The sequence below is a fragment of the Ochotona princeps genome, chromosome 23, assembly GCF_030435755.1.
Source record: "Ochotona princeps isolate mOchPri1 chromosome 23, mOchPri1.hap1, whole genome shotgun sequence".
Lineage (NCBI taxonomy): Eukaryota > Metazoa > Chordata > Mammalia > Lagomorpha > Ochotonidae > Ochotona > Ochotona princeps.
This window is the reverse complement of record NC_080854.1, coordinates 6,946,537-6,959,324: the sequence shown is the minus strand read 5'-3', so window position 1 is coordinate 6,959,324 and position 12,788 is coordinate 6,946,537. Positions and strand designations below refer to the sequence as shown.

The window sequence follows — 12,788 nt, the reverse complement described above, 5'->3', positions numbered from 1 at the left end:
TCGTTTTTCCACAGAGCTGCTTAGTTTTTTTTTTTTTTTTTTAAATTTTTAAACATGGTTTTTCTGTGATTTTCATTAAGTCAGTGAAAAAGTCACATTTTGTGTTCATGTTTTTTTCATGTGTGAACTAAATGTGTCACAGCATTTGTACCACTATAAGTACTTTGGAAATTTCTTTCACACTTTAGAAAAATATTCCCCCCCTCCCCCGCTTTTTTTGTAATTCTTTTATTTTGATAATCTTTACATAGTTGATTAGGGGACAAAGGGGCAGGGCTGCAGGAAACTGGGCAAGACCATTGTTTCCACATTATTATTTTTTCTGTATCTGGGGTAAGTGGGGAGGAAAAGGGAGAAGCCCACCAAGCCTCCCACCCATCCCAGGTCCCTGATGTGGGGCACGCTCCGAGGGTCCTGCTCAATTCGTTTTGAGAGTTCAGCAGTTCTGAACTGCTGCCATTCTCGCCACTCCAAGGCCAGGAGCCGGGGTGTGTGTCCTAGAGCCGTGTGCGGTTCTGCGGTCGGAGCTGATGGATGTGTGTTGGCAGTGATCTTGAGGTTTAAGAGTGCTGAGGGTGGTGGCCTGAGCAAGGCCACAATGTCAAGGATGCTAAACTGTTTCAGCTTCATTTGAAGTTAGCTATAACTGTAGTTGTATAACTATAGTTGAATATAATTTTTCCCATTTTCAGTTTTCTCTGGTATTTTTTTAAATGTTGATTTTGTTTTAGCTTTCGGTGTGTGGTTGATGATGAGTTGTAATTATTGTAGACAAAAGGGTTCAGATCTGTTTAGAAGTCCGTGTTTGGAGTTGTGCTCACTCTGCAGCCTCTGCATTCCAAGGATCAGTCCTTCAGGCTCACCCGGAGTGCAGCGCAAGCACTCCTTCACTTACTGATGCCAGCAGAACAAAGTGGCACATTGGAATGTGCATTTACGGAAACTAGTTCTACTTTCCTCAAGAAATTTTGAATGTTTCTTGGATCTAAATCATCTGAACTAATTTTTCTTAATATTCTTTCTTTTTTTGACTCCACGTAAGTCATCTACATAGAGTGAAATTCAGTTGAATTTTAAGGCTCATTTATACTGTTTTATTAAATAATGGCATTTTATTAATTTTGTTCCTTTGGCAAATTCTTTAATAAGGTCTTCCAAGGGATTTTCAGTTACAGAAAGGTTCACCATTGTACGTGACGTATTGAAGGGTAATGTTCATGTAGTCCCTTTGAACTGTGTATGCCACACTGACAAAGATTGAACTGAAATATAAATACTGTAACATCTCGTGGCAGTTGGCGAAAGGTGCAAAGTTTCTATTAGAATTAATAATCTTTAAATTTCTTGTCAAGCATGGTGACTTTAGTTACTATTATAAATAACAATGTATTATACACTTAAATAGTATGTTGGTTTTTGTTTTTTTTAAGATTTATTTATTTTCATTGGAAAGTCAGGTATACAGAAAGGAGAGATAGAGAGGAACATCTTCCATTGGCTGACTCACTTCACAGGTGGTCGCAGTGGCTGGAGCTGAACCAATCCCAAGCCAGGAGCACGGAGCTTCCTCCTGGTCTCCCACACGAGTGCAGGGTCCCAAGACTTTGGGCCGTCCTCGACTGCTTTCACAGGCCACAAGCAGGGAGCTGGGTGGGAAGTGGAGCTGCCGGGATTAGAACCGGCGCCCATATGGGCTCCTGGCGCATTCAAGGCGAGGACTTTAGCCGCTAGGCCATGCTGCTGGGCCCGACATGAGTTATTTCTAAGTGAGACAGTATTTGATAGTTCATTTGGTTTTTCTTCTGTGTTTATTACAAAGTAACAATTTTATGGTTTAGAAATTGGTTTTTTAGTCCTTTTTTCTTCCAGAAATAAGCAATGTGATGTCTTTAGTCAGTGAAAAAATAAACCCCCTCCCCAGATCTTTTTTCCAGAATATTTTTCAATATTTGATTCTTATTATTTACTTATCTTTAGAAACATTTTAATACATTTATCTACATTTACATGAATGTAGATCCTTTTAAAAACTTGTAAAACTCGTGCATACTTATAATTTTGAAATTTGTTATCATTTTTGATGTTCTTTTTTCATCCCATGCCAAATCTTGTGTCATGACCGCTAAATGTGAAACATAGTGTTCCTCATTGTAGTATTTTGCTGTGGAACAATTTGGTGTATGCATTTATTTTAGTTTCTGTGGTGAGAGTGTTCATAGCCATTGTTGACACTCTCATCACAGGGAGAGGAAAACAAAGTGTTTATTCTAATGTGTACAGAATTTCTTAAAACAAACCAAAACTTTTTTTTAATGGGTGTTCAGCATTTAAATAGGACTAAGACAATTAAGTGTTTCCTCATTGTAATTGTAATTTTATTAGTGCTTATGTTTTTAATATGTTGCTTTTAGGGCTTTTAACCTAATGGGTAATGTTTGGGTGGCACATCTGGGGCCCTTTAACACTATTCTAAGTCTATATTGACATGCTGCATATTTACGCTTCCTCCAGGGATTAGGTGCAGACAGCAAGAACGTATACCCTTTCCTGCTGCCAGTTATTCAGCTGAGTACGGATGTCTCCCAGCCTCCGCATGTGTATCTTCTGGAAGATGGTTTAGAATTATGGTAAGAGGATGTAGCTGAGCCCATGGATCTTACTTTTTTTTCTGGGTGTTTTTCTTCTCACTTGTCAATAAGGAAGAGGTCATAATCAGGGCTTTAAGCAAAACCTGTAACATCTGTTTACCCAATCTGGAAATAAAACGGGTCCACTTCTGGCACCTCTTATTGAATGCTGTCATGAGGTCAACATGGTTACAGTTCAGATTTCACGAGGAATTGACTTGTATTTCATCTCTTGGCATTTCCCATAAAAAATGAAAATTTTCAAGTTTAAAATTGACATTAACATTTCCAGGGGTGTAATGAGTTATATTTGATCCTCTTACTACTTTCTGTGTCAGGCACTGAGACAGTGTGTTTCCTTTAGTCCCAAATGCTGGTGTTACCCTATAGTCTTTTTTTTTAATATTTATTTTATTTTTATTGGAAAGGCAGATATACAGAGAGGAGGAGAAACAGAGAGGAAGATCTTCCGTCCAAAGGTTTCCTCGCTAAGTGACCCCGACGGTTGGAGCTGAGCCAATTTGAAGTTGGGAGCCAGGATCTCTTCTGGGTCTCCCACATGGGCGCAGGGTCCCAAAGCTTTGGGCTGTCCTTGACTGCTTCCCAGGCCACAAGCAGGGAGCTGGATGGGAAGCTGGGCTGTCAGGAATATAGCTGGTGCCCATATAGGATCCTGGTGCGTTCAAGGCGAGGACTTTAACCATTATGCATCACGCCAGGCCCACAATATAGTCTTTTGTTTTAATTTTTTCTTCTCTTTTGAATTTTCTTTAATGTTTTATTAATTTTTATTATGGAGGCAGATTTCCATTGAGATAGAAAGATCTTCCATGTGCTGTTTCATTCCCAGATGGGCTAATCTGAATCTAGGAGCTTCTTCTGAGTTTCCCACATGTGTGAATTAAACTAGTGCACAGGTGAAATGCTGGAGTTTGTGAGTGGAGGATTAGCCTGTTGAGTCATCAGGCTGCCCACCTTAGACTTTTTTGTTGTTGTTTTGCTGATATGTAGATTCTAGTGTTCAAAGGTTTTTTAAAAAAGGATCGTCCTCCTTCACTAGCGCTCTGTTCCTGTGCACCTCACTGCTGGCTGGCTAAATGTTGTGTGTGAGACACTGTCCTAGAAAGTCCTTTTAGTCTGTTGAGCTCATCCTACTGCTGGCAACAGCTTTCCCCAGAAACAATCTTCCAAATATACATTAGCATTTAAAACTTGCAGTATATAAATTAACTTCAGATATTAAAGAAAAAGCAAATCACAGTAATCAATGATAGAGAAAATAGTATGTATTTCTCTGTGTATCTCTTCTTGTGCCTTTTATTTTCTCCTCCCACCCTTTCTTTTTGCTTAAATGTCTGTGAGTTAGTAGTATTGATTCTTTGCAATTTTTTCATGCAAATTATGGATTAATGTATGTATTAGAATACTGAGTGAACAATGTTTTTGAAAACTTAACTAAGTAGAAGCCTATTAATGAGTGTTTGGGTTCCTCATTCTTTTTGAGGTTAGTGTATTGGACCCTAATGGTATCTGGATGATTTCATTGTAAGCTAGTTCCATGTTGTTAAGGTTTTGGTGGGAGGCCTTTGCTCTAACAGTAAATATGTTGGAGGTGTCCACATTCCAAATTGGGGTGCTTGGCATTGTGATTAGGCTCTGCTGATTCCAGCTGCTCCCTGATGTGCAGGCTGGAAGGTGGCAGGTGGTGGTTGACGTAGTTGGGGCCGTACGACGCGTGTGTTAACCGTGCGTGGAGTTCTCCTTTCCCTGCTTCAGCCCGCTGAGTGTGGCTCTTGTGTGTATTTAGAGGATGAGCTGGTGACTTGGAGATTGAGCTCTTTGTTTCTGCCTTTCAAATAAACTAAATTTGAAAACATCAAACATTCTTAAGTATCACAAATCAGAGTACTATTTCTGCATTTTTAAAAATTTGGGTTTATGGCTCATCCTTGAAATCCTATGTAAGAGTTGCAAATACTAGTTGTCCCACGGCACTACGTCTGTAATTTGAGTAACCTGTTCTTCTTTGTTTATCTGGGGAAGTCGGAAAATAGTTTCTACTTCCTGTGGTTGTTTACTTTTTGGAGTTGATAGTCTCTTTCCTTTAGGTTTTCCTTTTTTCTGTGTTTCTGTGTTCTTTATCTGAAATGGAGAAATGACAGGAAGGGAGATAGTTCTTCCATCAGTTTGTTCATTTCCAGAATGCCCTCAACAAACAGGGCTAGGTCAGGCTGAGGTTAGGAGCCCGGAATTCTATCTGGCTTTCCCACGTGGGTGTCTGGAACTCATACTGGGGTAATTCCGGCCTCTCAGTTGCCGTAACAGGAAGCTCACCCGAAGTGCCAAGCAGCTTGGACTCAGTCCTGCCACTCTGGCGTGGATGCAGGCCTTAAAACGGGTGGCTTAGCTTATTCTGAGTCATTTTATGTCTTTGTTAAGGTGTTCTTGTATGCAACTTTGCTTTTTAAAAGTTATTCTTACTTTGAGAGAGAGAATGGGTGAGAGAGCACCTAAGTGCAAGAGAAGTTGAGAGTTGCGTCCGTAGGTGGTGATCTGGGCTAAAACCAGGACCTGGGAGCTCAGGCCAGTCATCCCCTATGGGGGCAGGAATTGTCTTTGAACTGTCGTTACTATTTTCTCTGTGGGACCAGTGCAATGCACTGAGTTGAGTGAGTTTGCTCCCAGCACAGTGCATGTGCAGCTCACTGTTATTCCTGCAGTCTTAAAGCTTTTTCACACTGTACAAAATGGTGCCTGATGTACCACTACCAAAGTTCTTGATTTGGTAGCCATCAGGTCTGAGGGCTATCCAGACCTATCTTGGGTGGAACCTGTAGGATGTCACGTTGTTGCACTTCACTGAGCCAGAAATGAGTTCACTCCCAGCACAGTGCAAGTACAGTCCTGTCCCATAGTCTTTGTCTCCTTATACAGAATGATGCCCAATTCAGCTCTAGTGGGCTGACTGGGCTTTGAAATCCACCCTGTTCCCATACTGCCCATCTGGGACTTGCTGCTTTGTCTGCTCCTGGTCAAATGAAACAGACCAGCAGATGGGCAGTTCTTTGGGTTTACCTCCTGAGCTTCCAGTGAACGTTCCTTCCCGCCTTGTTGCTGGTAGAGTTCCGATGCTGGTGTAGTTCAGATCACCACTCACCGAATGCCGCTGGGGTATCAGTCACTGTAACACCACACTGTTGTGTCCATTGCTTTCCTGTGTCTGGCAGTCTATAGGTACTCCCTGCTGTTGTTCTGTCTTGTCCTATTTCCTAGAATGTGTCCTCTCTGCCTTACACTGGCTAATGTTCTCCATCTGTTTAAATGTGTCATTACCCTATTCCGCCATCTTGATTCTCTTAATTCCATTTTCTGTTAAGTCTTTGAAGTCATCTCATGCTTTTAAAGAATTGATTTATTTATGATTCGTAGTGTACTAAGTGCCTATTCATGCAACATAAAATGTTTTATTAACTAGCTCATTGGGTTTCTCATTGGAAGGACATGCAAGAACTTGTGCCAGAAGAATATATATAAATTTATATTTAAGATTTATTCATTTTTTTTGGAAAGGCAGATGAGATTTGCAGAGAAAAGGAGAGACAGAGAGATCTTCCATCTACTGGTTCACTCCCCAAGTGGCTGTATTGGCTGGAGCTGAGCTGATCTGAAGCCAGGTGCCAGGACCTTCTCTGGGTCTCCCACACAGATGTAGGGTCCCCAGGCTTTGGGCCATCCTTTGCTGCTTTGTTAAACCACAGAAAGGGAGCTGGATGGGAAGTGGAGCAGCTGAGGTATGAACTGGTGCCCGTGTAGGATGCTGGCTATTGCAAGGTGGAGGATTACCTGTTGATCTGTTGCACTGGCCTCTGGGAGAATATATATGAAGAAAATAAATATTGCAAACTATTTCTTAATCTTTTTGGACAGTCATGCCTTTAATATATTATTATTTTATTATTTAAATACTTTTGTTTATGGTTTCTGTCTGAAGTATATTTACTATTTGTATAAAAACCTCACAAAATTTATTTTGAGGCATTAATGAGTATTGGACATCGAAAAAGATTTACTTATCTGTCTTTTCTTCTTAGGTTAGTAACTTTGGAAAACAGTCCATGTATTACACCAGAGTTGCTTCGTATATTTCAGAATATGTCACCACTTCTTGGTATGTGTCAAAACAATAACTTACTAATATATCTTAATATAATTGTGATTTTGGGACAGTATAGGCAACTTTAAAATTATACCTTCCTCTTTTATTGAAGACTCTTATCCTTACATGAATAGCTTTTTGGTAATTTCTAGAGTTTGCTTTGTAAACAGCTTCTTATTAACGAATGAACATTAAATTATAGCATATTATGAAAAACAGTAACAAGAACAAAAAATACTTTCCTAGGAAAATAATGATAAATTAAACTTCCATTTTGGTTTGGTAAAATTCCTGTGTTTCATCGGAGTTCTATAAACTAGTTATAAAACAGAATTCTATATCTGCTTTCATATATGCTTGTTTCTTCACGCTTCTGTGTTAAAGCAGTTCTGTGCTTATAAATCACAGTGAGCTTTGTATAAGTGTTTGTTTTACTAGGGAACCATCCTAATGAAATCCTAAGAAATTACCTGTGTTGTATTACATTACTTATTAAGTAACTATAAAATTATGAAACTTAATGTTTTCGTTTTGTTAAATTTTATTTATGTATTTGAAACACACACACACACACACACACACACACACACACGAGATCTTCTATCTGCTCGTTTGCTGCCTATAGGCTATAGGTAGTGGGGCTGAGCCAGGCTAATGCCTGGAGGCTGATCTCCCATGTGGGTGTCAGGGTCCTCAGGACTTGGGCTGTTTTCTGCTGCTTTCTCCGGTGCATTAGTGTGGAGGTGGTTTGGAGTGGAGCAGCTGGGACTTGAGCTAATGCTGCTATGGGATGCTGGTGACATAGGCAGCATCCTAACTCGCTCTGCCACCATGCCAGCCTTCCCAATATTTTCTAAGCAATAACTTTGGAACATGTGACCAGAAATGTGGATATTGTTTTAGGACAGGTCCTTACTTCTTTTAATCTTGAATACAATCTAATTGGAATGTTTGCAATTTTAACAATTGTTAATAATAAGGTAGTACATATTGTGTAGCATTTTCAGGTATGTAATAACTTGAAATATCTTAATATTGTTTATCAGATTGTTTTGTGTGAGAGTTGTCAGTGCAGGTTCATAGCTACACTCATTGTGTTTGTAAGAAGTATGTGCAGTGCCTTTTACTAGCCCTTTGAGTCTCTTTCAGTTTGAATAAATTACTCTGTTTTGCTTGTTTATTCATAAAGTGTATTGTAAAAATTATTTAAGTTTTTTCTATCCAGGGATACCATTCTTCAAGACTCAGCCATGAAGCAACTTTAATTCCTTCATTAGAACTGTGGGTATACTGACTAGTTTCATGTTGTTGTGAGAGCACTTTTAGCTCAGAACTCTAGGGACAAGGCACTGTTATCATGGCACTGTGTGCAGGCTTTTTGTCTGAGAATTTAGTTGTGCTGAGAAATGTTATCAGAACAGAAGTATCACTGCAATATAATGACATATTAAGAAAGTAGGCTCATGGTTTGAGAATATCAGCAAATGTGGACTAAAACACCATTGTAACTGATAAACGTTTTCTCTCCTCATTTGTTGGATGACCATGGTGGCGAGATAATGTGATTAGTCCTTCACGTTTTCTCTGAATTTTTTTGTTCCTCTACCCCATTTCTCAGAATCAGGTGAGATCTTAAATAATAACCAAGAAAAACATTTGTTTTCCAATAAAGAGACATTTGTTACTTATTTATTGCCTGTTGTCAGAGGGAGAAATTCCCAGTGGTGAAGTCAAGGAAGTTACCCATTTTTGGCCTATTAGAAAAAGCTTTGTCTGTTTCTCAGTCATCATGGAGGATGAGAATAGGAAATGAATACCATTTTCAATTCATTTGTGTTCTGGTGAAGACTTTTTTGATGCTGCTCTAAATTGAAACTTATACTCAGTGCCATTCTGGTAACCCACATGTTTCTTTCTGTTTCACCTAAGAATGGAAACTTCAACCAGACCTAAATTTTGTTGTGAACAGGATTCTGCAGCTGTCACCTCTGGGTGACTTTCCGTAGTGATCACACATTCCCTTTTTACTCACATATTATTTAGCATGTGGGGCCTCTACAATTTACAGTTCCCTTCGAGTAATGAATGAGGGGATCAGTATCATTAAATGTAACAGCAAAACAAATAGGGCTTACTACATGCCAAATATTCTCAGTATGTAGCAGTCTTTATTAGTTATTAAGAATTATGTATCAACTCCAAGCTTACTGTGACTGTTTGGTGCTGTTTTTTACTGTTGCTTTTAGTAAGTGTCCTTGTATAGTTTTACCATAGAACCCTTTGTAGTTGATGCATAATTCACTTACTGGTACAGCTACTACTGTTATTGCATTAGTGCTACTTTAAAACATAGATTTATCCAACCATCAACAGAATATAAAGATTTTATAAATTTTGTCTTTTATGAAATGTATCAATAAATATGAAATAGACTATTGAACTATTTATTTCCTATTTTTATCTGTTTAAACAGTTATATGTAGTCTGTTGTGTGCATTGTGATGTATGTGTTATCAGTGATATGAAGTTCTGCTTATAACTTACATCTGCATGTTTGATATAGCTTGGCATCAGCACTACCTTCCTTTGAAATGTTTCTTCATTTGAAAGGTGGCGTGGCAACAAGAAAGAGGGAGAGACAGGCAGGCAGACAGGGAGAGATCTTCTGTCCGCTAGTTCACTCCCCAGATGGCCGCAATTGCTGGGGCTGAAGCCAGGAACCTGGAACTCCTTCTGGGTCTCCCACGTGGGTGGCAGGGGTCCCGTTACTTGGACTATCTTCTGCTGCTTTCCCAGGCCCCAGCATTGCCTTTCTTGCTTGCTTGCTTTCTTGTTTTCTTGCTTCCTTCCTTTTCCTTCCTTCCTCCCTCCCTCCCTCCCTCTCTCCTTCCCTCCCTCCCTCTCTCCTTCCCTCCCTCCCTCCTTTTTTTTTTTTATAAGCATTTGCTTGAGTATTGCACAGCTAATTGTTAGTGCTTGACAAGTAGCTTGCTAAGCACTTTTTTGGCAAAGCCCATTCTTTCAGATACATTTCAAAATTTATTTTTGCAAACAATGTTTTCATTAGGGAGTGAAGTGCTGAATAACTCTAGAATTACAAATCCAATTAAGATCTAAGAAGATAACAAAGCAATTTTAAAAGTTTCTTTATGAATGTAGATTAAATAAACACTCAGTTTTTCTATCAGAACATTCTTATTAGAGCACTGATTTTTTTAACCAATTTAATACAGATTATTGGTATTATTTATTTCTAAGCAGTAATAAAGCTTCTGGCAAAAAGTTTCACACTTTAATCTTTAATTTGAAATCCATAGCATCAGCATCCTTTATACTGTTAAGATGTAGAAGTTAATGATAAAATATGTTAATTAAGTATGAATAAATTCAGGGTTAAGTAATGCTTTATATCCTTTTTAAAAAAATTTGAGTAGATTGTGTGAAATTTTAAGTAGAACCAAAGGCCATAACTGAAAGTTTTGTTAATTAGTTTAATGACCTGTTTTTTTGTTTAAATCTAACTTACAGTATTAACTTACTTTGTATTTTCATTATTTAAATATTTCGCTGGCTCTTATTTATTATTATGAGGGCCAAATTAATGTCTGTTGAATGGTAAACATTCTCTTTAGTAACTTCCTAATTTGGAAGGAAGTTTGGTTTGCTTAGCTTCATGATAATATAGGCTATCTTAGGCATTGTAGGCTTTGCATTTTATTGGAATTGGAAACCAAAAAAAAAAAAAGAAAAAAGAGAATCGTTTTTCTAAAGATAAAGCTGAGGCAGATTTTTGGTGTAGTGATGGACACTGCTTGTACCGCCTTTGAGGGCCATTGGAGAGCCTGGTTGGGATCTGCAGCTCCACTGCTGATGCAGCTTCCTGCTACGGTGTACTGTGGGAAAGAGCATGAGGTGGCTCGAGTCACTGGCTCTTTGCCACCCGTGTTGGAGACCAGGTAGAATCTTAGCTTCCTAGTTTTGGCCTGGCCCAGCCACAGTGGTCAAATAGGAGCGAAGCCATGGATAGAAGATCTCTTTTGGTCTGTTTCTATTTCTGCCTCTCAAGTAAAATGAAAATAAATAAATATTAAAAATTGTATAAGAATAGGCAGTTATGGGCCCGACACTGTGGCCTAGTGGCTAAAGTCCTCGCCTTGAACGCCCCGGGATCCCATATGGGCGCCGGTTCTAATCCCAGCAGCTCCACTTCCCATCCAGCTCCCTGCTTGTGGCCTGGGAAAGCAGTCAAGAACGGCCCAAAGCTTTGGGACCCTGCACCCACGTGGGAGACCTGGAAGAGGTTCCTGGTTCCCGGCTTCGGATCGGTGCGCATCAGCACCGGCCCGTTGCGGCTCACTTGGGGAGTGAAACATCGCATGGAAGATCTTCCTCTCTGTCTCTCCTCGTCTCTGTATATCGGCTTTCCAATAATAATAAAAAATCTTTTTTAAAAAAAAGAATAGGCAGTTATAAGAGCATAACTCAATACTTGATGGATTACAGTTTTATTTTAGAACTGTTGAACAACATGAAAAGAAAAGCCCAAGCTTCTGAATCAGGGTTTTTCAGGCTTGGCTCCTTTGGCTTTCTGAGCTAAGGAGTCTGTGTTGTAGGGTGCTCAGTAGTTTGCCTAGTACTGCCTGTTATCATAGTTGTAACAAACAGAGCTGTTTTCAGACCTTGCCAGATGTCCTAAAGAGGGCAACATTGTGCCTAAGTATCATGGACCTAAACTGCAAATTTTCTGAAAATAAATGTAAACCTCTTTCTTTATTGAAATAAATATGTAGTTCCTGTATTAGGTCTATATAATAATTTTCCTTAGATTCTTAATAGGAACTCATAGATGTAATGAAAAATGCCTAGTACTTAAGATAGATAATTAATTCATTTTAGAGATATTTTAATATGAATATCCAGTATTTGTTAACAGTAACATGTGAAGAACACCTAATAAAAGTTGTTCTGGGAGTAATGGAGGCATGGAGAGCAGAATAAAATGGCAGGATTGTCCTGGTTATTTGTATGGATTGAGTCAGGAACACATTTTTAAAATGTGTAAGAAAAGATAGGCTCTATGATTTATGACGTCAGGCCTTCGTAAATGCTGTGTATTCCAACATAGATGTTGATCAGGTTTTAGTTTTCAGTGATTTGGAGGTTGCATGTCCTGACACGTGTGGCCTGAAGCCATTCTCAGTTCTCATTTAAGTGTCACGGTTGTTGCCAAACATTTGCCCTTCAGTATTGTCCTGTAAGCAGTATGCACAAGTCTTGATTATCTAGACTTTCTCCTTGATGAGAAAGAAATACTTTGATTTTTTCCCCCCATCAGAACAATTTTCTGCACTTATAAAGGCCTCCTTTATCGTGAGATTTTTATCTTGTATTGTAAAAGAATAGTTGCATGATTATGGATTTACTTAATATTTTATTGGCATAGTAGTAACCTGGACATCCCCTGTTTTTTCCCCGTGTTAATGTTTTTAAACTAGTGATCAAATATTCAAGTATAGGATTTGAGCTAATAAAACATTGTTATTCTTTTGTACAAATAGTAGAAGGTCTTTTCACTTTTGTCATGATATGAGTTAAATTATAACTCACTGGTTGAGGCAGTATTTTTCCAAAAATAAAGTTTTTTTTTTTTTAAAAATGTGTTTTATTATGACTGAATAAATTTCTAAAATATTTTCAGTAAAACATAGGATTTAGATGTAGATTATATCTTGATTTACATAGTTATGTGTATACAGTCTGCATATTATTATATTCTGTTTATGTGAGGTTTTATAGGGAGGCAGACTTGAACAAAGCCTAAATATTGATAGTATCAAAGCATGATAGAATTTTCTGGTAAGTAAGGTAGCATATCCAGTCCTTCAGCAGGAACGCACATGCAATAAAATGATCCAGTGGCATGGTTCCCATGATAGCACTAAACCTTTAGTTTAAAATGAATGGTTGAGTTTGTTTCTTTTTAAGGGAAATCAGAGAAACTTGAC

The 12,788-nt window shown here is 38.6% G+C and overlaps 1 protein-coding gene across 1 annotated transcript in view; it reads left to right on the top strand.

Moving 5' to 3' along the window:
* Positions 1-12,788, top strand: part of IPO11 (importin 11) — a 141,810-nt gene that overhangs the window by 82,155 nt on the left and 46,867 nt on the right. The window contains exons 21-22 of the mRNA XM_058680020.1: positions 2,512-2,627; positions 6,719-6,795. Coding sequence (XP_058536003.1) covers positions 2,512-2,627; positions 6,719-6,795 — 193 coding nt within the window. The remainder of the gene's footprint in view (positions 1-2,511; positions 2,628-6,718; positions 6,796-12,788) is intronic.